General features: G+C 60.8%; 1 protein-coding gene across 1 annotated transcript; it reads right to left on the bottom strand.

Moving 5' to 3' along the window:
- Nucleotides 1-1,694: 1,694 nt before the first annotated feature.
- ADGRD2 (adhesion G protein-coupled receptor D2) lies at nucleotides 1,695-20,820 on the bottom strand. The gene is made up of 24 exons (XM_045082377.1): nucleotides 20,785-20,820; nucleotides 20,321-20,384; nucleotides 19,799-20,011; nucleotides 18,835-19,476; nucleotides 18,323-18,421; nucleotides 17,873-17,958; nucleotides 17,317-17,598; nucleotides 16,089-16,200; nucleotides 15,358-15,492; nucleotides 14,503-14,626; nucleotides 13,981-14,086; nucleotides 11,841-12,041; nucleotides 10,494-10,597; nucleotides 10,198-10,300; nucleotides 9,775-9,928; nucleotides 9,329-9,462; nucleotides 9,123-9,238; nucleotides 8,177-8,297; nucleotides 4,713-4,754; nucleotides 4,540-4,593; nucleotides 4,352-4,466; nucleotides 3,734-3,792; nucleotides 3,431-3,461; nucleotides 1,695-1,838 (listed from the first exon to the last, which is right to left on the bottom strand). The coding sequence occupies exons 1-24, from the start codon at nucleotides 20,818-20,820 to the stop codon at nucleotides 1,729-1,731; spliced, it is 3,243 nt and encodes a 1,080-aa protein (XP_044938312.1). The 3' UTR covers nucleotides 1,695-1,728.
- Nucleotides 20,821-21,695: the final 875 nt, after the last annotated feature.

Here is a 21,695-nt window from a genome sequence, read left to right as displayed (position 1 = left end):
CCTGGGTCCCTCTGACTTCAGAGCACCGGACATTTCCTCTCAGTCCCTCTGGTGGCCCTGGGCCTGGGACTTCTTCCTGGCTCTCTTGCCTCGCCCACTGCTAGGAGGCAGCAGTGAGCATGGCTGATTTCTGAGACCAGCTGCCTCTTCTGAGATGGCCTTCAGGACTTCACATGCTTTGTCTCATTTTGTTGTCCCATATGCTCTTCAAAGCCACTTCGGTAGGTGGCAGCTCCGGATTACAGATGAGGAAACCGAGGTCCGGGGGTGGGGGGCGGGTGAAGTAGCCTGTCCAAGATCACACACCAAGAAGGGGCAGAGCCATCACGGCCACCTTCATCATCCCGACCTGACAAGTTCACCCCGGGGCCACTCACGGTCTACTTCAGGCCTCTGTGCCGATTAGAAAAAAGACACCCCCTCTAGGGAGAAGTATCCCTAGGCACACAGCTTGGCAGTGGCTTTCATGCAAAGAAAGTGTGTCCCTTTTCCGCCTGGCATCTTCAGAAGGGAAGCAGATGCTCTGGTTCCCGCCTCTGGGGAGCATCCAGTCCCACGCGAGGCCACTTTCTGTCATTTTGTGATCCTGTGTGATCCACCACTAAGAGCCAGCAAAGGGGAGGAATTCTTCCTCTGGGGCGCCAGGAAGTCTTCTCGGGGGAGGTATCATCCAAACTGGGTTTTGAGGGATGTTCCGGGGTTTGCCAGCTAAGACAAAAGTTGGGGGCAGCATGGGCAGGTGTCTGGGGACCTAAGCTAAGCTTCAGAAGTCTCGACAGCCTCCATCCCCGGAATGAAATACCCAGACCCCTGTCTCTGCATGATGGGCACCACCCCCCCAACCAGGGTAGATTTTGTCCCTGTAGACAGCCCAGGTGGTGCCCAGAGTAGAAACGACACAAAAGGCTGTGGGGAGCTACTTGGGCCTGGCTGGGTCCCGGGGCTTCTTGTGCAGCCCTGCCCCGCCTCCACGCACGTGCACCTCCATCAGGGAGGCTGCTCTGATGCCCCCGGCTGTGCCACATCCTCCACATCCTCCGGCAGCATCTGGGCCAGCCGGAGGTCAGCAGGACAGGGTACGCAGTCCCTGGGCCCCTCCTTCGCCTGGTTTCCACCTCAGGGACCACCTGGTGCCAGGCCCTAACACTGCTCACCTTGGGCCGGAAACCAGCTCTACCTAAGAAGCGACCCGGACTCACAGAAGAATCAGAATCTTGCCGCTGGCCACGGAATTAGTGGCGGCAGGACCTGGACCTGTAGCCAGAGTATGAGCTGCGGTCTCCCCGAAGCATGGCCCGTCACACCTGGAGCCTTCCCCCCTACCCCGTGCCTTCTCTGAACAATCTTGCCTGGGGGACTCCCTCTCACGGCGACTGCCACCCCTGGCCCCCATGCTACCTCCTGGGGAGACCCTCTCTGAGCCTCTGTTTCTTCCTCTGTACACCAAGGAGTGACGGTGGTCACGGGGCTGAGGGAGGACCCAGAGCTCTAAGGCAGGAGGGGGCTCAGTACCAGCCGGGCCCACAGTCGGTGCTGGTAAGTGTAAGTGTTGGCGGCGCCTACCCTGTTGATGAAACCGGGGCTGTCTTGAGTCCTGAAGACAAAGCGGCCCCTTCCCTTGTCCCACCCTCCCGTCAGCATCCTGTCCCCCTCCCCAGGCCAGGGTGACCCCCCAGGGAGGCAAGGGTCACAGGAGTATCGTTTATTACGACACCTTCCATGGGGCTGTCAGAACTTCAAGGCAGGCAGGAAGGGTGTGCCGGGGACGATCTTGGTCAAAGTTGGGGGGGCCTGAGCTGTGGGGTGCAGCTGCGTTGGCACGGCACTAGGCAGGGGTCCTATTGGAAGCAGGGGGAGGCTGAGACCGCTGTCTGTCCCGCAGGGGCTCCCAGTGGGCCCTTTCAGAGGTCCCCCCCAGGAGCCTGGGGGTAAAGTCTGCACACTCTCTTCTCTAGAAACCTGGGAGGAAGGGGGCGGGGCTGAGCTGGCAGAGGATCATGGTGGGGGTGTCTGGAGGGGTCTGGAAACGGAGGCTGGGGGGAAGCCCTCGGGGGGATTCTGGCCCCGGGGGACCCTGGGCAGTGTCCCCCATTCCCTCTCTCGGACCCTCAGATTCTCTCAAAGAACACCTGATGCCCAGAGGCTTTCAGGAAGGGCGGTGGCTGCCAAGTGAGGGACCGGGGCTGGCAGCCTTCGCTCCCCCGCTCCTCGTCTCGGGCCACCTGAGAAGGTCGCGGGGTGCGGAGGGGGAGGGGGGCTAGGGCGTCCGGAGGGAGGGCGACGCAGGTTGGGGGTCCGGAGGGTGGGGCCGTCGCGGGCCGAGGTGGAAGCGGCTCGTTGCTACGAGCGGCCTTAGCAACGCACCCATTCAGCAGAGACAAAGGCGCTGTCACTTGAGCGCAGAGGCGCCGCTACCGCTCTCGTTCCCACCCGCGCCTCGCCTGCGGGGGTGGGGGGAGGGGCGGGGTGGGGGGCGGGGCGCCGGGGCTCGCGGGAGCGGGGGCGCTGTCGGCTCCGCGGAAGGCCCACGGCGCGCCGGCCTGCAGGGGGCGCCTCCTGCCCACGTTGCGGAAAGGGGAGTCGAGGCTCCAGGGAACTGGGGACACCAGGCAGGGGAGGAAGCCGTCGGGAGCCTGGGGTCCCACTGACTAGGGTTTCGAATGTGCCTCCACTTACACCGGTGTGACTGCCCCGGTGCCTCACTTTCCCCATCTGCACAATGGGAGGATAGTTCCCCCAGGTCCCCAGGTTTAAAGGAGTCAGCCAACGCGGCGCTTTAGTCCTGAGCCCAGCCCCAGTTAGAGCCGGACAAACAGGCCTCTTGCCCATGCTGGGAAGGACCCCTCGGCCTGAGGCGCGGCGGTGCCTGGCAGGCCCTCCTACAGCCAGCTGTGCTCTAAGACTGGGGGACTCAGTCTGAGAGAGGCTGACAGTGGCCAGAGGGCTCTGGGTTCCCTTCGGGGGCCCCAGCCTCACCCCACTGCCTGCAGGCCCCCATCAGCCCTGTGGTTGGGGAATGGAGCCTGAGAGGGAAGTGCTCGCTTCTCACCAGGTTTGGAAAGTCCCTTCCGCCCAGGAGGCATCAGGGTAGGGGCTCTGAGAGCGCTGGGCCTGGGGGGTGGGCAGACAGAGCAGGTGCGCAGAGGAAGGCAGGCTCCCGGCTCCCTGCCCCTCCTGCAGCGCCCGCTCTGGGAAGGGGTCCCAAACCTATCCCCTGAGTGCACCTCTCCCAAAGAGCACTGCCCTTTCCTGACAGGCCCCCAGTGTGCTAATGGGGGACTTTGGGCACCAGCAAGGAGCAGAGCAAGAGGAAGGGCCCCGCAAGCCGTGGGAAGCCGGGTACGCTGCTTCTCCAATCGCTTCCATCCTGGTGCAGTGGGGCTGCAGGGGAGGGGGAAAAGGGGAGCCTCTTGGGGGGGGAGAGTTGTACCTGACACCTTGAATGCTGTCAGCTCCACAGCCTGAGGACAGAGGAGATCATCAGGGGAGGGGCCCCCCACTCCTGCTCCCCCTTGCCCTGGGGGCCCTGGGAAACCTTGTAATGACTCCCCCACCCCCAGTGGCCTTGGCATTCAGGTTCTGCCTGGCGGCTCCCAGGGCCCTGCCACCTGGCAACTGAGGAATGAGGCTCCTCTGATCTCCGGAGGAAGCCCCCCTTCCCCTAGTCCCTGTGGTTTCCTCTACCCTGTGGGACATACTCGCTAGCACCCTGCCACCCTTGTCCCAGCCTCACCGGCCTCTCAGGTTCTGCAATGGAGGAGAAGGTTGTGGGGATTCTGGGGCTGTGGGTCCCTACAGGAGAAAAACCCTTTTCAGAGACTGAGACAGGAAGCTCACTCTCTGCTCTCCTGCCCTGGACAGGACCTCATTATCAAAGACCCTAAGGATCCACTCAAAGGTTTACTCCACAGATTAATGAAGAAACTAAGACCCAGAGAGGGAAGGTAACATACACAAGGGCACACAGCATGTAAACTAGGAGATGGGGCTGAAACTCCCGGCCTAGCCTTGAAGTCATTCAGCCCATGCTCTATCTCAGGGCCCCAAACCTCATCTACCCACCTGGCTTTGGAACCCCCCAAACACCCTTTGGACAGAGACCCAAGGAACGTGACCCTGGTCAAGCCCTGCCTCTGGGCAGGGCAGCTGGGGCCCCTGTTCCCTGGTGGTGGTGGAAAAAAATAAGCCACTTCTAAGCCATCCCCCAGGCCCCATGCTTGAATTCCCTGGGCCTCAGTCTCTTTGCCTTTCAGATGGGCTAATAGGATCGCCAGCGCCTTCCCAGCTTTACCTGCGCACCAGGGAAACCAAGGCTCTGGGTAGTACAGACTGGAGGCTGGTGTGGCCTTACCTCTAAGAGCCAAGTGACTTCGGGCTGGAGCCAAGGCTGCAGGGCTGTCCTGAGCCACCTCCCAGGGACCCAGGGACCTCGGGGGGGACGCTGGGCCCATGGGGCTGGAGCAGGCCTGAAAGGTAGAGGTGTGGCATTGACAGGGAGTGGGACCTCCCGCCCCAGGATCCCCACCTGCCAGCACCCACTGTGAATGCCTCTGTTGCCTTTTTCTCCGTCATCCTCTGCAGGGCGCTCCGGACCTGGGGGTTGGGCATCAGGGTCAGGCCTAGGCCCCTCGCCCTGACCCCCAGGCACAGGTGTCCTGCAAGTTAGCCCTGCCCATTCCACCCCCCCCCAACCACCCATATCCCCAACTCACCTCCCCGTTGTAGACGGCATAGACCAGGAAGATGTACGGCCCCTGCGGACAGACCCAGCATGTGGATGGGTGTCACTGCCTTGGAGCCAGCCCCCTCCACCGCTTGGCCCCGGGGCCATAACAGAGACACACTGAGAGATACCCAGAGACACTGAGAGACACAGGCGGATGAACACAAATCCTACTCTATCCCCCTCCTGCACTTGGGAGGGGACATCTGTGACATTCTATGGCAGAGAGAACCAGAAGGGGCCCTCCCCTACCTGACCCCATACCTTCAGCCTCTGGCCACAGATAGCCTCTCTGCCCTCAGTCCCTCTTTGTCCCCCGACTCCCACCTGCCCCTTCCTCACAGCCTCATCATGGCTGCAGGAGTTCCTGAAATCAAGGCTAACTCCAATCCTGGGACAGCAGATGTGTGAATGCATGCTGATTCATGCCTCTAGCTGCGTGTGTCTCTGACCCTCTGTCTCTTCTTCTGGGAAGCAGAAGCCAGGACTCAGCTTCTGCTGTGTGTGAAGGACTCAGCGCAGTGTCTGGGCTGTAGCTGGCTCTTCCTGCTCACACGCATGAGGCCCAAGAGGGCCTGGCCACTCACGAAGTACCGTCACACACAGGGTGACTGCCCTCATAACCGCTCCATGCTGAGAGGGTGGGGGGTGGGTTAATCCTTCCTGTTAGATGGAGCAGGACCCTAGGGCCTGGGACAGGGGACAGAACAATGAGTCCTAGGCCAAAGTGTGACCCAGCAGGTGGAATTTGGAGCCTAGGCCTTCTTCAGATTCTACCAGGACAGGCCATAGCCCCTGCCCTGAGGCTCAGACTGGAGGACACAGGTTGGGGTCCAGGGGCCCTCTTTGCGGCTTCTAGCTTCAGCCTCAGAGCCTGGCTGCTCCCCCTGGTTCTTAGCCCCTAACTGGGTTCATACCACCCTCCACCCTAAGACAGACCCTGGTGCCCCCCAGATTCCCGCCCCTCCGCACCCCCAGCTAGCCTGTCTTCCCTCTGCAGCCTTTCAAAGAAAGGCAGCTTTCCAAACTCCACCCAACCCCGCCAGCACCTCCCTGCCTAGCATTCTCCGAGGCTCCCTGGCACCCCTGGGATGACATCCGAGCTCCTTACAATAGCTCTGGGGACCCTGCACGGTCTGGCCCCCATGTGCCCTCCTGTCCCATTTCTCACCAGCTCACGTGTCCCCCCCCTTCATGTCTCTGCTGGCTCCCCCCATATTGCCCTGACCCAAAACATTCTTCTGTCTCACTGAGTCTCAGCCGAGAATCGCTCCCTCCAGGAAGCACCCTTTCTGTGTCCCCACGAGTGGCTCCTCTGTCCCCAGCCCGCCCCCATGTCCCCTCAGCCTCTCAGCCTCCGCCATGCCCTGCCGTGGGCGTGTGGCCCGGTGCTTGGATCCTGGGCACTAGCAAGCTCTCTCCAGCACAGAGCCCACAAAGTTCTCCCGCCCATGGTGCTCCTGAAGGGTGCCCGGAAACCTGGCCCGGGAGCCACAAGAAGACACATCAGCCCTACCGAGGGAAAGAGGCCCCGCTGAGCCCAGTCCCTCTGCCCTGGGCCTGCTGTAGGGTAGGAGGGCAGTCCTGAGGGCAGGTCCTGCCCAGCTGATGGCCCGGCCACAGTGTGAGAGGGACACCCGGAGGTGGGCGGGGTGAGGAAGACAGGGAGGACGGCAGGAGGAGAGGAAAGGCCAGGCGTGGGGAGGGACCCAGAGGACTCAGCCTGACTGGGGAACCTTCCTGGAGACTATGCGGGAATGGCAGGGTGGGCCCGGGGCCATGCGTCCGCTGACCCCGTAAGGCAGCCTTTTCCCTCTTTCAGCAGGAGACCTTGGCAAGGAAGGTCTGTGGCTGACTGGCAGGAGGAAGGCGGGGAGGTGGCCACTGCCGTGGTGGCCTTGGCAATGGGCTGCTGCTACCTGGCCACCCCCGGAAGGGGGTGCGGGCACCCCAGTCAGGGTCACAGGCTAACCCGGCAGGGCCCACGTTTGAAGCCAGGATGCTCTGGAGGCGTGGGGCTTGAGGAAGGGCTTGTCTGTGTCCAGGAAGGGGTGTAGCGCTGCCCTCGGTCCCCCACTGCTCAGGCCCACACAGGTGTCTGGGAGCGGCGCTTCTTTGGGAATATCTGGAAGCCCTGTTTTTCTTCATTTTCTGGGCCCGTCTCTGGGCATGGCGCCTCCATGCTCCCCCAGCAGCGGCCCCTTCTTTCCTCTCTCCATTCCCATGCCTGGCTGAGCGTCCCCACGGCCCAGGCCGAGAAGGCGACGTGGACCAGGAGCTGGTAGTCATTACCCACGGCACCCTTCCTCGCTCCCTGCCTCCACCCAACACTTGACGCCTGGCCTTGGCCGTGGCCGGCTCCGCAAGAACACGGCATTTTGTAGCCTCTGTTCCTGCTCTGTCCCTACTGCCTGGAACAGTGTCCACAGCCGACACCTCCTAGTCGTTCGACACATATCAGGAGGATAGATGAACGACTGGATCGGACCCTTCCTGATGCCAGCTCCGCCCCACTGGCTGCCGCCCCTCCCACCCCACTCCTTCCTCCCCTGCTCCTTCCTCCCGTGAGGCCTGGGCCATGACTTCACGGGGTCTGTCTTCTCATGTGTAAGCCCTGTTCGCAGACACAAATACAGGACAGAGGCTCTGTCCCGGGCCTCAGAGCACCTGGGCATCTAAGTGGCTGTTAATACCCTCAGGCCCCTTCATCCCAGGAGGGGCAGAAAGGTCCCCAGGAGGACCTCTGGGACACATGGGGTTTGGACAGAATTTGTACCTTATTTCCTGAGCTTTCTTTGTCCATACCCGAGCCACTCCTTTTCTCAGCCCTGACAGGACCTGGGCGGCGTAAGGGCGGACAGCAGGAAGGGCAGGGGTGGAGAGGCCCGGCCTGGACCCACCTCCCTCCCAGCACTCAGGCCCCTGCGGTGGGCCTTCTGTGTCTATGTCTAGGTCCCCCCATAGGACCGCCACCCCCCTGAGGACAAGGACCGAGTCTGACTCCTCTCAGAGACTCTGGACGCAGGCCCATGGGAGCTGAGTGTTGTCCTCCTGACACAGCCTCTCCTCACTGCTGTCCTCACCAGTGCCCCACAGCGGGCGCCCCCCACCCCGAGCCTGAGGGCAGAGATCCCAGGGGTCCTGCGCCCCATCATTGGCTTCCTGCTGAGGCCTGAAGTGGCTCTAGTGCCCGCCTGGGGGTCTGGACCTCAGCTCCCTCAACTGTAAAATGGGCACAAAATCCTCTCTGACGTGCTGCCTCTTTGATTCGAGGGTTGGTTCCCAATCTCGCCCTCAACTTCTTGCCTCTTGACAATGTCCCCTAGTCACTGTTGGTGCCTCCCATGACCGACAGGACACTCCTTTTCCCATCTGCTGACAACCCAGGCCCTCCCTCTGAGCTCCACTATGCGTCAGAGCCCTGGTCCCAGGAGGTCCAGGGCCTAGAAGTACCTGGAAGGAATTGAGGCCCACGGCGGCGTAGGCCCAAGCCGGGCTGAGGTGCACCAGCACGCCGACCAGCCAGGTCAGGCCCAGGACGGGCAGCAGGACCAGCACTGGCTTCACCATGGCCCTGCAGGAGAGCAGGCCGGGCTGAGGGAGGCCAGGCTGGCCTGGGAATCCCTGCAGGCTGCTGGGTAGGGCGGCACATGGGAGGTGCCTGGAGAGGCGGGTCGGCCGTGCAGACCGGGGACCGCTGCTCAGGACTTAGGTGCAGCTGGGATCTTCAGCGGGACTTGGCTGTCCCTTCTCAGACCCAGAAGTGGTTGGCACTGGGGAGTCCCAGTCCCAAACCTGGCTCAGAGGAAGGGTGCAGCTGCCCAGAGGGAGGGCTAAGGACTGGGGAGGGGAACCAGGTGGCATGGAGTCCAAAATCTTCCCTTCTCAGGGACCCCTGGGGCCCTCTGGCTTTTCAGGGACCCATTGGCTGGGGCTGTCCTGTCCTTGGCAGAGGACGGGGCGGGGAGAGGAAGGCCAGGGGCAGCCTCCTTTCGGCAGGACATGGCCCTGGAGAGTGAGGAGAGTTCTTGCAAGGGTAGGGACCTAAATCCTCACTCTGAACCTAAACTTCTGGGGACTGCCTGATCGAGGGGTCTCCCCTACCTTGTCCCTACCAGGCCATCTGTGCTATCAGTAGACAGTGAGCCCCCAGGACAGCGGCTTGTGTCTACAAACACCTCCCACCCCTCAGCACTTAGGACTGATTACTGCCCCCCCCAGGTGACTTGCGAGGTCACGGGCTCACCCTCGTTCACACACATGAGCATGCGACACCTGCTCAGGTCCCGTCTTGGCCCCGAGAGCACACATGGCCTTAGGACCACATCCTGCCACCACAGACTCGCACAGGCCTCCATCCAGTGAGCCTCCTGCGTGCTCCCCCACTTCTGGGCCTCACCATGTCTGGATCCTGACCTGCTCCTGCAGGCAGGGCCGTGGGCTCAGCATGCGGGCACGGCGGCGGGCGCTGGCCACAGTGACCACCACTACGCGGACCAGGATGCAGGTGTTGGCCTGGAGACCGGGCGTCAGCGGGTGAGAGGGCCTCCCCCTTCCCCAGCGTGACCTGCCCACCCCTCTAGGCCCCCAGGTCACCCCGCTCACAGTCAGCACGAAGAGCACAGGCCCCACAAAGGCCCAGATGATGTCTGTGTGCACGTTGAGCCAGCAGTGCCCGGCCGCCACATAGTCATGGGGAGACAGGGCCAGGGTGACGGCCACAATGGCCACAGGCACACCTAGGAGAAGAACGAGTGTCCCTCGGACCATGCCTCGCAGCCTGTACTCTCCCAGACCCGGCCCCGCCCCCAGGACCTGGCCTGGCCCCCAGGATCTGGCCCCGCCCCCCAGGACCTCCCCACCCCGCCCCGCCCCACCCCGGACCGGCCACCCAGGGCTGTCCGTGGCAGCAGGTGCACTGTGGGCACCGGGAGCTCTGGTTGGGGCTTTGGATCCCAGGTGGAGACGGTGACCGGAGGGTGTCGGACAGCGAGAGGACACATGAAGCAGACTTGAGAACAGAGCAGGAGCAGGGAGCAGGGGGGCATCACCCCAGCCTGTGGTGTAGTAGAGCGCCATCCGGGGGCCCGGGCGCATGCTCACGACCACCACCTTGCTCCAGAGCAGGAGGCCCTCCACCAACATCCAGGAGAATGCCACCAAAAAGAGGAGGTGCATTACAGCTGTGACGGCCACACAGGCCACCTGTGGGTGGGAGGGTGGCAGAGCCCCACCAAGGCCAGCTGTGGGTGCAGCCCAGCTCTGGATCCCACGCCCGCGTCTGGCACCACCAACGCAAGGATGTATCCATGGGGAAGGTCTCTGGACAGCGCCCCCCGCCCACCTCCAGCATTCGGGGTTTTGTTCATCTCAGGGCCATGCTCCCCCCAGGAAATGGAGCCTAGTGAAGTGGGGGGCAACCCAGAAACGGCTGGTCCCCCCTGAGCTCACAAGCACACCTGCTGGGCGCCCACCTTATTGGCCTTCGCCCACTCGCTGGCCATGAGGAAGCCCTCCGCCGAGGCCAGGGAGAAGGTAAGGTTCTTGTGGACCGTGGCTCGCTCTGACTTGGGGACCCTGGACAGGCAGGGGTCCGTCAACAAGGTCACCACTAGCAGCCCCCACCCACTATCTGCCCTGCCTGCTTGGGTCCCTGTGGGTGAGCTAATGAAGACAGAGAGGGTGGCTTCATGGGGGCCCACAGCCCTAAGGGAGACCCCCGACCAGGGGCTTCTTGGACAAGGAGGGACACAACGGGAGCTCGTCTCACCCGGCTGCCAGGAAGAGCAAGAACGTGGTGGCCAGGGCACAGAAGGACACGCCGCAGCCCACAAATGAGAGTGTCCTCAGCAGTGACTCCTCCTCGGCACTCCTCTGCCGGCCAGCCGAAGACCCCGGAGGACAGTAACCCCATCACGGCCCTGACCTGAGCACACTGAGTCTCGCCCCGTCCCAGCCCAGCAAGGCTCCCCAGACCTCCTTGTCTGCGGTGACGCAGGGGTGACAATGGCAGCCCCCGGCAAGGCCAGGCTGACATACAGGCGGCACTTAATACAAGAGCATCCAGGCTGACACACAGGAGGCACTTAATACAAGAGCATTCACCTGTCCTCTCCTGCTGGCTCTCCCTAACCTGGCCCTGACCGGTCCTGCTTTTGCTGATGTCAAAGGTCCTGAGAGCCCTGGCTGGGAGGCAGCCACAGGGAGATGATGGCATGTCACAACCCCCCCACTGGGGGGAGGGGGCATGGAGCTCACACGCAAACATGGCCACTCTCTGCTTTTACCGGACAAATGTGTCTGTAGCATGTTTCTCTAGTGTGCTCCCCAACACGCCGAGGAACCCTGGCATTCCTGAGCCCTGTGTCACTCAGTCTCTTAGCAAGTGACCCCTCCGAGTCCCTTGTCAGCTCTAGTGACCACACCGGTCCGGCTCTGCTCTTGGGATTGGGTGGAAATGCTGGGTCTTTCCAAGGGCGTCCCTTGCTTTGGTCTCAGTTACTTCTGACCTCATGTCAGCCACGGCTTCATCTGTGGACCCTTCGTCGCCAGCTGAGACCTCTCCCACCCCGAAGCCCGAAGCCCCGTGGCCTGCCCCACCCACCTCTGAGATGACTCCCTCACCCCTCCGGCTGCCCAGGCCTTTGTCCCAGACCACCTCCTCCTCCTTTAGTCCCGTGTCCTCCATTGGCCCGCTGTCCCCCCATGCAGGGCCTGCCCCCTGCCCGCAGACCCCTTGAGGCTCTCTGCCCCTCCAGCTCACTCCTGGCACCAGAGGGCGCCCTTGGGGCAAAGCCAACACCTGCTGAACACATTCACGACAGATAGGACCCATAGGATCGCCATCTGAGCGCCTGAGCATTCTGGGCTCTGACTTCTGCCACTCGTCCCTCCATCTTGTCCACTCCTGGGCCCGGCACAGGCAGCTCCAGAGACGTCGAAGTTCTCAAATGTGTCGGAGTCGGCCTGCCATTTCTAGTCTCCTTGCCTTTGCTCAGACTGGCTCTCTGCTGGGGATGCCTTTCTGTTCAGTTCTTGGTCACCCTTTAAGACTTGGTTCCGACATCGCCTCCCCCGACGCCCCCCCCCGTCCCAACCCTACCTCCCTGGGACTCACCTGAACGTCATACACCTGCAGCAGGACCGCAAAGTTGGTGCTGTGGTTGCAGAAGCAGGCGGTGGAGGCCTCGTACAGGGCGGCCACAGAGCAGCCAGCGGTGGCCCATGAGCCTCCTGTGTCCGGGCTGGGGAAGGGCAGGGAACAGAAGGGCTCTTGAAATGGGAGGGACGTGGGGGTAGGTGGCAAGCAGGGGACAGCCTCTCTCCAAAGCTTGGGACCCATCGCCACTCTGCCTCTAACCAACTTTGCGACTTTGGGCAAGCCTCTGCCCTTCCTGGGGCCTCAGTTTCCCATCTGTAAAATGGACTTAACACTCTTAGGGATGATAGGGGGCCATGGGGCCAAGACCAGTGATTACAACTGATTAATGGCATTAATTACTAAGTGACAGTGACCGACGTTCAGCCAAGGATCCAGGGCTGGGAGCTGGGACTCATCTCTGAACCGTCTTCCGCTCCTTCAAACATTGAAGCGCCCTGGCCTGGGACATATCATCAAGTCTAACACCTATTTGACGGATGGGTCTCTCCCTAGGCACCCCACAGAGTGAGCTCGTGTATCTCCCATGATGGGGAGCTCACTGTCTTCTGGGTCACAGCTTCTCTTGCTCCAGCTTGTTCTGGAGTTGGGGAGGGGCCCAAGGCAAGACAGGTGGTGACTGGTGACCCCAAACACACCTCATCCTCAAGCAGAATGGATGGCTTAAAAAAAACAAAAACAAACAAACAAAAAAACCAAAAAAAACTAACACCAAATTTCCTTAATTAAAGAGCTGGAAAGTTGAAACTCACCTGATACTGAAGTTCCAGAAAGCACAGACAGGCTGCACCAGTCTCAGCGGGAAGGCCTGAGGGCAGGAAGCAGGGACAGAGCAGGCGTGTGAGTGTATTTGGGGGGCCTGGGGCAGGGGTGTGGATGTGTATGGAGAGCGGAGACCAGGAGGGTGCAGGGGGATGGGACACAGCATATACTCTGGTTCCATTTATGGGAAACGCTGGAAAAGACAGAATCTACAGTCACAAGAAGCAGATCAGGTGATTCCTTGGGGTGAAAGGGAGGGAAACCTGCCTGGCGGGGGGACACAAAGAAGCCTGTTGGGAATGTGGAAAGGGTCTTTACCTTGCTTGGGGCAGTGGTCCCTGAGTGTATATGCGGGTCAAAACCCACCATGTTGTATAGTTAAAATGGACACTGCAGTGTATGGAGATTGATTTTTTTTTTTTTAAGATTTTATTTATTTATTTGACAGAGAGAGATCACAAGCAGACAGAGGCAGGCAGAGAGAGAGAGAGAGAGGGAAGCAGGCTCCCCGCTGAGCAGAGAGCCCGATTCGGGCCTCGATCCCAGGACCCTGAGATCATGACCTGAGCCGAAGGCAGCGGCTTAACCCACTGAGCCACCCAGGCGCCCTGGAGATTGATTTTTACAGTCTTGGGATGACATACCGAAGACGATAAACTGTGGGGGGTGTGTATGTGTGTGTTCGTGTCTAGGATTAGTGGTCGTGGGTAAAAGTCAACTTTAGATTTCTCTGAAACTAACGTTGCAAAAGCAGGAAGGAATGTGTGTATTTCACGTGATGAAATGAAGCAAGGTTTTTTGGTGATCTTTCCAGATCAGTTTATAGAAAGAGACCTGTTCCTTGTATAACCCTAGCGGATAGACGATTCCAGGGTGCAGCTGCGTATGGCTTTTTGCCCAGACCCCTTGGTGGACGCTTGGGCTTTCCAGGTCTCAGGAGCACATGGCCATGCAGGTCTCTGCACATGTCCCTGGATGCTCCAACAGGAACCACCAATGTTTCAAGTCATGCACACCGATAATGAAATCCCAGCTCTGCCGCTTACAGGCTGGGGCCCATCACAGCCCCTCCGCCAAGCTCACTCTTTGCTATGTCGAATGGGCAGTTGGAGGATTACATGGATGTTGCTCATTTAAGTCCCCCAGCCCAAAGTGAGTGTGTAATAAACCAATTCCCTTCAGGTCCCTGGAAGGCAATGGGGTGCCTTGGGAATGAGTATTTTTCTTGTACATTTTTAGACCTTGGTTCAAATGAATGCATGTTGGGGAAGGGGGACACCAAACCAGGATAAGTGCAGTGGGGTAGCAGTTCCCAGAAGTACCCCCCCCCCAGTACCTGGGCCTGGTGCTGCAGGTGAAACGTCACGGCTGTGCTGACCTCCCCGGTCTCATCCCATACCTCAGAGGAGATGACGGCCGAGCCCAGCCGGGTGCTTAGAAACCTGTGGGGAGAAAGGGAGCTTTTAAGGACACCAGCTGGCTGCACAGGAGAGGTTGTGGGTGGCCTGGAGATGCAGAGATGACACCCTCTGTGTCCAAAGAAACATCAGGAAATGTCCTGTGCTCGGAATTAGGGCATACGAGTTCCAGTTTTGCCTTGGGGACTTGCTAGGAAATTCATTAAGTCCTGTCTTCTCCCTGAGTCTCGACACTGAAGCCTGGACCCCAGACAGCGGTCGAGCCAGGTTCCAGCGGCACGCCCAGCGTTGTGTGTGTGGGGGATGGGGGAGAATTTGGTTCTGGGTGCTAAAGGCAGATTTGCCTCTCAGAATCAGGGCTCTGGCATGGGATGGAGGCCTGGCCCTCCCTGGGGAGGGGATCCAGACCCTCAGCAGCCTACTGGCTGGGCCCCACTCACCTCTGCGCCTTGCTCGCCTCTTCTGAGCTGTCAGGGGTCTGGGGCTCTAGGCCGGGCTCCCCTAGGGTGTGCTGGAAGATACTGGAGCTGAACCAGCTGTGGATCACGGTGACTCTGGAGAGGCCTGGCTGAGTGGGAGGGGGCGCAAGACCCCACCTGTGTCACTTGTGTGAGCAAGTGCCACGGGTTGGCCCCGAGGGAGATGCTCTGCTCACCTTACAGACAGGGAAACCGGGGCTCATAGAGATTAACTGCCTTCCCAAAGATCACACAGCTAATAAGTAGTGGAACCGGAATTCCAACCAGCCACGGCTCATGCGCTTAACCCGGCAGCTCTAAGGCCCTATGCTGCATGTCCTGATCCTCCCGCCCCGGGCAGCAGCAGCAAGCTGAGGGCCTCCTCCACCACCCGCTTCCAAGAGGCAACGTGTGGTTCAGTGGAGGAGACTCAGCGAACATCTATGATGCCACAAGTGCTTTTTTTTTTTTTTTTAAAGATTTTATTTGTTTATTTGACAGACAGAGATTACAAGTAGACAGAGAGGCAGGCAGAGAGAGAGAGAGGGAAGCAGGCTCCCTGCCGAGCAGAGAGCCCGATGCGGGACTCGATCCCAGGACCCTGGGATCATGACCTGAGCCGAAGGCAGCGGCTTAACCCACTGAGCCACCCAGGCGCCCCCACAAGTGCTTTTAACCTCATAATCACCCGCAAGGCAAGTACAAAGAGGACAGTCTTCCAGGCAAGGAAACGGGCTCTGAACTGTGAGGTGACTTATCCAAAGTAGCCGAGTTAGCAACACGAGCTGACCCACACCCCAAGAGGAACCCCCTCTCCACCCCACCCTCCGTACCCACCTTTCCTGAGGAGCTGCTCCACTTCTCCCGCGGGGATACGGATGTGGCCGGGCCCCTCTGGATGTCCACGGGGCATCGTGAACACACAGCCCTCTCTGCTGGCTTCCCCCAGGTGTAGGCTCCGCACCTCCAGACCTGGGATCAAACGGGGCTCGGTGGCTGGACCTCCGGAGGGAGGTCTTTCTGCCCAACCAGCCCCCACGGCAGGGTCAGCTTCCCCTCTCCTTCAAGTCCAGAAGAGGGGAATCACTGAGAGGCGTCCCTGGGGACCAGGATCCGAAGATCCATGCACCCCAGAAACCAAAGGGTTCCCAAAGGACACAGGTTTTTGCCAAAATTCCAACTGTGAATCCACAAACACTGAGAGTGTACTGGGGTCTGGCCTGAGAGGCAGAAATGAGTCAGAGACGGTCCTGGTACTCAGGAGGCCTCAGGAGGAAGGAGGTCTGTGGTGACGACCACAAAGGCAAAAAGATGTGTTTGCGTATGGGGTGTCGGCAGAAGGAGGAAATGACTGTCAGGAGAGCTAACACCACACGAGGCTTCCTGGAGGAGCTGAGGCTCCAGCAAGGTTCTGAAGGATAGATTGGAGTCTGCTAGGAGGTCAAGGGAGAGAGGGCATCTGAGGGAGAGCACGGCGCGGGCAAACGCAGGAGACGGAGTAGAAGTGACGGAGGCTGAGAAGAGATGTCTGAGCTCCGAGGGCCCAGCTGGGTGGCTCGCAGGCTCACCGGCTCCATGGCGCTGGATACGCAGTCCCGGCCGCTCGGAGGTCAGCACGGTGCTCAGCACGGGTGCCAGGCGCTGGACACTTGCCACCAAGGCCATGGGGCCGCCGACCACCTGGAAGGAGCCACACCTCAGCTCCCTCCCGCTCGGCATCCTGCTGCCACCCGCCTTGACCGGTCGTGAACGTGTTCCCTGGGATCTGTGAAGTGGCCGCCCTGCTCCAGACCCTTGGTGGCTGCTCAGGGCCTCCAGGATCGAGTCCCGGCCCCATGGGCCTCCTCTGGCCTCTCCGAGCCTCTCCTGAGCGGTCATCGGCGCTGGCCCAGGCAAAGGCCTCCCAGGGCTCCGTGCCTGCCGGCCGCTCGCTTACCATCTGGGCACCCTCCGAAGCTCACTTCCCCAGGGGAGCCATTCCCTGGAACTAGGGCCGCCTGTTGTGTCATCTCCAGCCCGTCCCCAAGCCTCGGGCCGGGTTCTGTCCTCTCAGGCCAAGAGGCACCACATGTGCTCTTCCTGCCCTCGAGACTTTCCGGTGATGTCTATGACCCCTCGTCTCTCCCTTCTCTGGGCCGACTGCTCCCAAGCCTACAGCCACGTCTGCCCGAGGATGTTTCCGACACCCTTGCCATCTGGATAGCAGCTGTCCTGTTCTCCTGAGCGTCTGGGCTGCTTTGGAAGACAAGATGGCTGAACACTCAGCAGAGACGTCCTCCCTCTTAGGGGGGGCTGCCAGACTCTTGGATATGGGGGAGGTCCTTATGGATTAGTGGCTCTTATTTTCGACTGTAGAAACTATTCTTCAAGCGTGGTTGTGTGTGGGAGTCCAACTTTCATAACAGATAAAAGAGGAACTTCTGGGGTGCCTGGGTGGCTAAGTGGGTTAAGCGTCTGCCTTCAGCTCAGGTCACAATCCCAGGGTCCTGGGATCGAGCCCTACATCAGGATCTCTGCTCAGCGGGGAGTCTGCTTCTCCCTCTCCCTCTGCTGCTCCCCCTGCTTGTGCTTTCTCTCTCTCTGGCTCGCTCTCTCTCTCAAAAAAAAAAAAAAAAAACTCTCTCTCTCTCTCTCATTTTTTTTTTTTTTAAAGAGGAGCTTCTTTTGATAGACGGAGAGATAAAGCTCAGCAACGGGTGCTGACTGGCCCATGGCTACAAAAGAAGCTGGAGGCAAGGACGGAATGGGAGCCCAGGCCTCCCCCACCGCCCCCACCCCAAGCCCTGCCTGCCTCACCTCACTGACTGAGAGCCACGTGCCAGCCAGCTGCTCCTCCAGGACCAAGCTGGCCACAGACACGATGCCCTGGCCAAGCTGCTCCCAGGGTCCTGTCAAGGGGTCTGGCTCCTCAACCCCGAGGGCTGTCACCCTCTTCAGGAAGTGGATGATGGCCAGCAGTGCCGCGGGCCCTAGAGGGGCCGCCTCCTTTGCCAGGACTCTCTCCAGGATACCCAGGAAGATGCAGGCCTCAGCCGGCGACAGGTGTCCATGGACTTCAGAGAGAGGGTCCGGGAGGAGCTGTGGGCAGAGGAGCTCCTTGCGGCAGGTCTGGCTGTTAAGAGGGATCTCCTAGGACAAGCCACACTTGAGCCCCACTAGGGTCTTCTTGGTGGCCCATGTCAAACATATCACAAGCCCCCAGCTCTCAAAGGCTCCAAAATAGGGAATATGAACAATCTTGATTGCTGAAGACATGTTAGGTGGGTGTCCCCTTTGTAGGTGAGGAAGCTGAGATGCAGGAAGGTGACCCAGAGTGTGCCCAATTCTTCAGCTTCCTGGATGGGGGGCTCACCACAGTGGTGTTGGCCAAGGCATTGACTCGGCTGATAACATCCTGGCCAGGCCATGATGGGGCTTCCTGCAGCCGCTGGTAAGTCTCTGCAAAGGAGGGGAGGCCAGGCTGGGTCCCGAGCGACACAGCCCAGAGGTGCCCTATCCACCATTTGCTGCTCTAGGAGGAAGAGCATGTTCACTGCTACGTGTCTGGAGCCTTACAGTGTTCTAGATGGGGAAACTGAGTCATACAATAGCAAAATCACTTGCCCAGGGACACACAGCTGGGATTCACCTCCAGGTCTTTCTGGCCCCGACCTCGTCCTGTAGTTTGGACTCCAAGGAGGCCCTGAAGCTTCGAGAAGATTCTGAATTCCCAGTTCGTGCTAACTGCTTACTCCCCCTCGGCCTACACTTGTCCATACCCAGCCTCCCCTTCCGCAGAGCCCTGGGGACTGCCAGGAATCACCTGTCCGGTAGCAGCAGAGGAAGGGCCGTGGTTGAAGGCAGAGCGAAGAGCCCTCAGTACGGGATCCTGGGTTCCATGTAGGGCACTCCTCTGAAGGCACTGGCAGGGATGGGACAGGGGTCAGGACCGTATCGTGGCTCCCCAGGAGCCCCTGTGACTCACTGGCCTGTTCGGGCTTTGAAGACACTTGTACACCTTTGGGGGCCAAAACGCCCAGTCCCTGACTTAGGGGGGCAATATGGGAACCTGGGTGAAGGGTGCTGCAGCCAGCACAAGGTGGGGCAAGGCAGCTAAGGGGTGAGCCTAGTCAAGCTACTCGGATTGGGTATTTGCCTGACCTGCTTGGGGAGGGCGTGACCAGAGCTGGGCGTGGCCAGGTTCGAGAGACGTGGGCTGGGTCGCGAGCTTAGAAGGGAGCCTGCGGAAGCCAGGGGCGGGGCCCAGCAACCAGGGGGCGGGACCCAGCAGGTGGTGGGCGGGGCCTAGCCGCCCAAAGGCGGGGCGGGCCGTACCGGGACAGAGAAGGCGCACCGGCAGGGGCGGCAGCAGCGAGGGCATGACGTCCAGAGCGCCCAAGTCCCAGCGGAAGAGCAGGCCGCCGACTGGCGGCGCGCAGGCTCGCGCCCGCCGCAGCTCCGCGGGACTCAGCGCCCGAGCCCACAGGTGGAAGTCGGTGAGGTTGCCGCTGAAGGCATCGCGCGCCGAGAAGCCGCCGCCCAGGGAATCCTGATCCTGGCCCAGCACGAGGATGCCGCCCGCCGGCACCGGGTGGCCCGCGCCCAGTCCCCGCGCCCCGGCGCGCCGCCGCCCGTCGGCAAACAGCGCCCAGCGCCCGCCGCGCTGCTCCCACGTGGCGCACACGTGGTGCCAGCGGCCGTCGGCGCGGAAGGCGGCGAGGAAGGGCGCGTGGTGGCCGCGCACCACGAGCGCCGCGTGCACCGCGCCGCCGGGCTCGGCGAAGGCGCGCAGCTGCAGCGCGTTGGGCAGCGCGGGCGCGGCGAGGGAGAAGAGCGCCGCGGGGTCGGGCGAGGCGGCGTCCCACTGCACGTGCGCGCACGCAGTCAGCGCCCCCAGCGCGGGCAGGGGCCGTCGCAGCCGCGCCGCCCTGTCCGCGGTCCGCTCCCCGAACACCAGCGCGGCCGACGTGAGCGCGCCTGCGGGGACACGCGGGCCGGCCCCTCAGTGTCCCCAGCGGCGCACAGCCTCTGGCAACCCACTGGCGCAGCTGCAGGGCCCCCTGTGGGCTTTGGGGCATCTCCCTCTCTCGGGAAGGAAGAAATGGGGGCTCCTGTGCTCATACCCATGCGGCCAACCCTCTATTTTACTCCAGGACAAGGGAAATGGAGATGCAACGGGGACTTCTTCTGAGCTCAACCCAAGAGGACTATCACTGTGGGCCCCATCTTTGGAGGTCTCCAAAGCCTCTGCACCCCCGCACCCCCGCCTCCTCCTCCCAGGTCCTGGGCCCACACTCACGCCTTTTCGGGGCTCTCCGAAGAGAGCCCTCTTTTTGGCCCACCCAGATAGGGTTGGGCAGCCGTAGAGCCAGGGCCCCAGCAGGGGGCGCGAGTGCCAGGTGGCCAAACCTCTGCTCACAAGCCTCTTGAGCCTGCCACCAGGTCAGGTGCTGCCCTGGAAACTTGCACACCCCATCTGCAGTCTCCACAACCTCCCCGGGACCCACTGGAGCTGCAGGGTCAGAGGAGAGAGTGTGGGAGAGCAGGGTGTGGGCCATGTGCACTGAGCTGGGAGTCATTCGCAGCTCAATGCTCTGTGACCTGTCAGGTCTAGTCCCTTTGCTGAGCCTGTTCTGTCATCTCTTTAGAGCCAAGAATAAGATGGACACGGTTGAAACTTTCAGTCCAGGGTCCGGGGATGATGGGGCTGAACTAAACGGCATCTCCTCCCTTCCTTTGCCTTAGACGCCAATGCACCAGGTGGACCACAGGCTGGCTGAGCTGGAGGACGGAGGAACCCCTCTGGGACCCTCATACCAACCTGTGACCCAGGAGCCCCTTGATTCAGCTGGTGAGTTGGAGAGGGTCCCAGAGAGACTCCTTATCTGAGAAAGAAGCGGACAGTTTGGGGCTGGGTCAGTCAGTTACTGATTATTTACTTTATGCTCCTGCAGGATGCGTTGGAAGCTCCAAGCTCTGAGTCAGACCTGGGTTCCAGTCCCACCCAGAGGGGATCTTGGGCAGGGAGTTTCACTGCTTTGAGTTTGTCCTCCAGCCCCCCTCCACTCCCCACCCCCCCTCCCGCCCCCGCTCCCCCCCCCCCCCAGGAATTAACAAGCTGTTGATTGAATGTAAAAGGTGCAGCAGCAGTGGATGCTTTTACTCTTATTATTGCCAAAGGCTTATCTCGTGTGACCTTCACAGTGACCTCAGAGGTGCCCACTTGGAAGTCAGCAGCTTTGAGTCCCCTTGGCCGCCTCACCCCCAGCCCCCACGTTCACGTACCAGGAGGTAGACTAGGCAGTAGCACCAGAAGGCCATTTGGAATCCAGCAGGGACAGGGGAGGGACAGCAAGGGTCACAGATGTGGCCACTGTGGACTGAAGAAGGAAAAAAGCAAATGAACATTCAGCGTCCTGATTTGCTACCCGCTCTGTCTCCTGCAGGGTCATCTTCCCCCCAGGTTTGGCTTCCAGAATTTACTGGGCGGAGAGCCCAGGATGGGAATCTACTTGACATTTGCTTGCACAAAAGGATGGTCTCCAGGAGCCCTTTCTAGGACCACAGCTGGGAACGCTGTAGCCCTGGTGAGCTGGGAACGGCTGGGTGTGGGGAGGGAAGGCAGCAGCAGCTGACTGGCCAGAGAGAGGTGGAAACCGAGCACAGGATCCCTGTTAGACTTCCTTGTGTTCTTTTGGGCTCACAGCTTGGCATTCAAGGCCCTGCTTCATGAGGCCTCTGCTGAGCTCGCTGGCCTCACCAGTCTCCCTATCCATCTGCCTCCTAGCTCCCCTGCAGTCACCTTTCCCCTGTCCCCCAAGCTGCCCCCATTTTTCCAGGCAGCATCTCTTCTCCAGATTTTGGGGTGCGCAGTCCCTCTTGCCTGGACTGGCCTTCCACTCCCTCAGGGGCACCTTCTACAGATCAGCCTGCCGTCATGGCCTCCACCTGCACTGATGGCCACACACTGCTGTGAGCTGAGGATACCCTAATTGTGGGTGGCTTGGGGGTCACTCTTAGCAGTCTGGGGGGCTTTAATCCTCCTGGGTCTCTACTCCAGCAGTGGCCGAGCACCAGTGGGTCCCAGAAAATACTGGAGAACAAAGAATGGTCCACTGTGTCCCACCAGTCGGCCTCATGCCAGCTGGATGTCCGGAGCCATGCCCAGTGACAATTCATACCCTTTCCCCCTTTAC

This window comes from Mustela putorius, unplaced genomic scaffold (assembly GCF_011764305.1).
Source record: "Mustela putorius furo isolate JIRA1106 unplaced genomic scaffold, ASM1176430v1.1 tig00000596_pilon_pilon_pilon, whole genome shotgun sequence".
Taxonomy (NCBI): Eukaryota; Metazoa; Chordata; class Mammalia; order Carnivora; family Mustelidae; genus Mustela; species Mustela putorius.
The sequence above is the reverse complement of the archived record's forward strand: the minus strand, read 5'-3'. Positions and strand labels throughout refer to the sequence as shown.

Excerpts from the sequence above, each read along its gene's own strand:
- ADGRD2 (XM_045082377.1), bottom strand. The coding sequence starts at position 20,820 with ATGGCCTTCTGGTGCTACTGCCTAGTCTACCTCCTG. Across the intron at positions 18,422-18,834 it reads GGTGCGCCTTCTCTGTCCCG|TGCCTTCAGAGGAGTGCCCT; the intron begins GTACGGCCCGCC and ends CATCCCTGCCAG. Across the intron at positions 17,959-18,322 it reads CCTCTGCTGCTACCGGACAG|AGACTTACCAGCGGCTGCAG; the intron begins GTGATTCCTGGC and ends CCTCCTTTGCAG.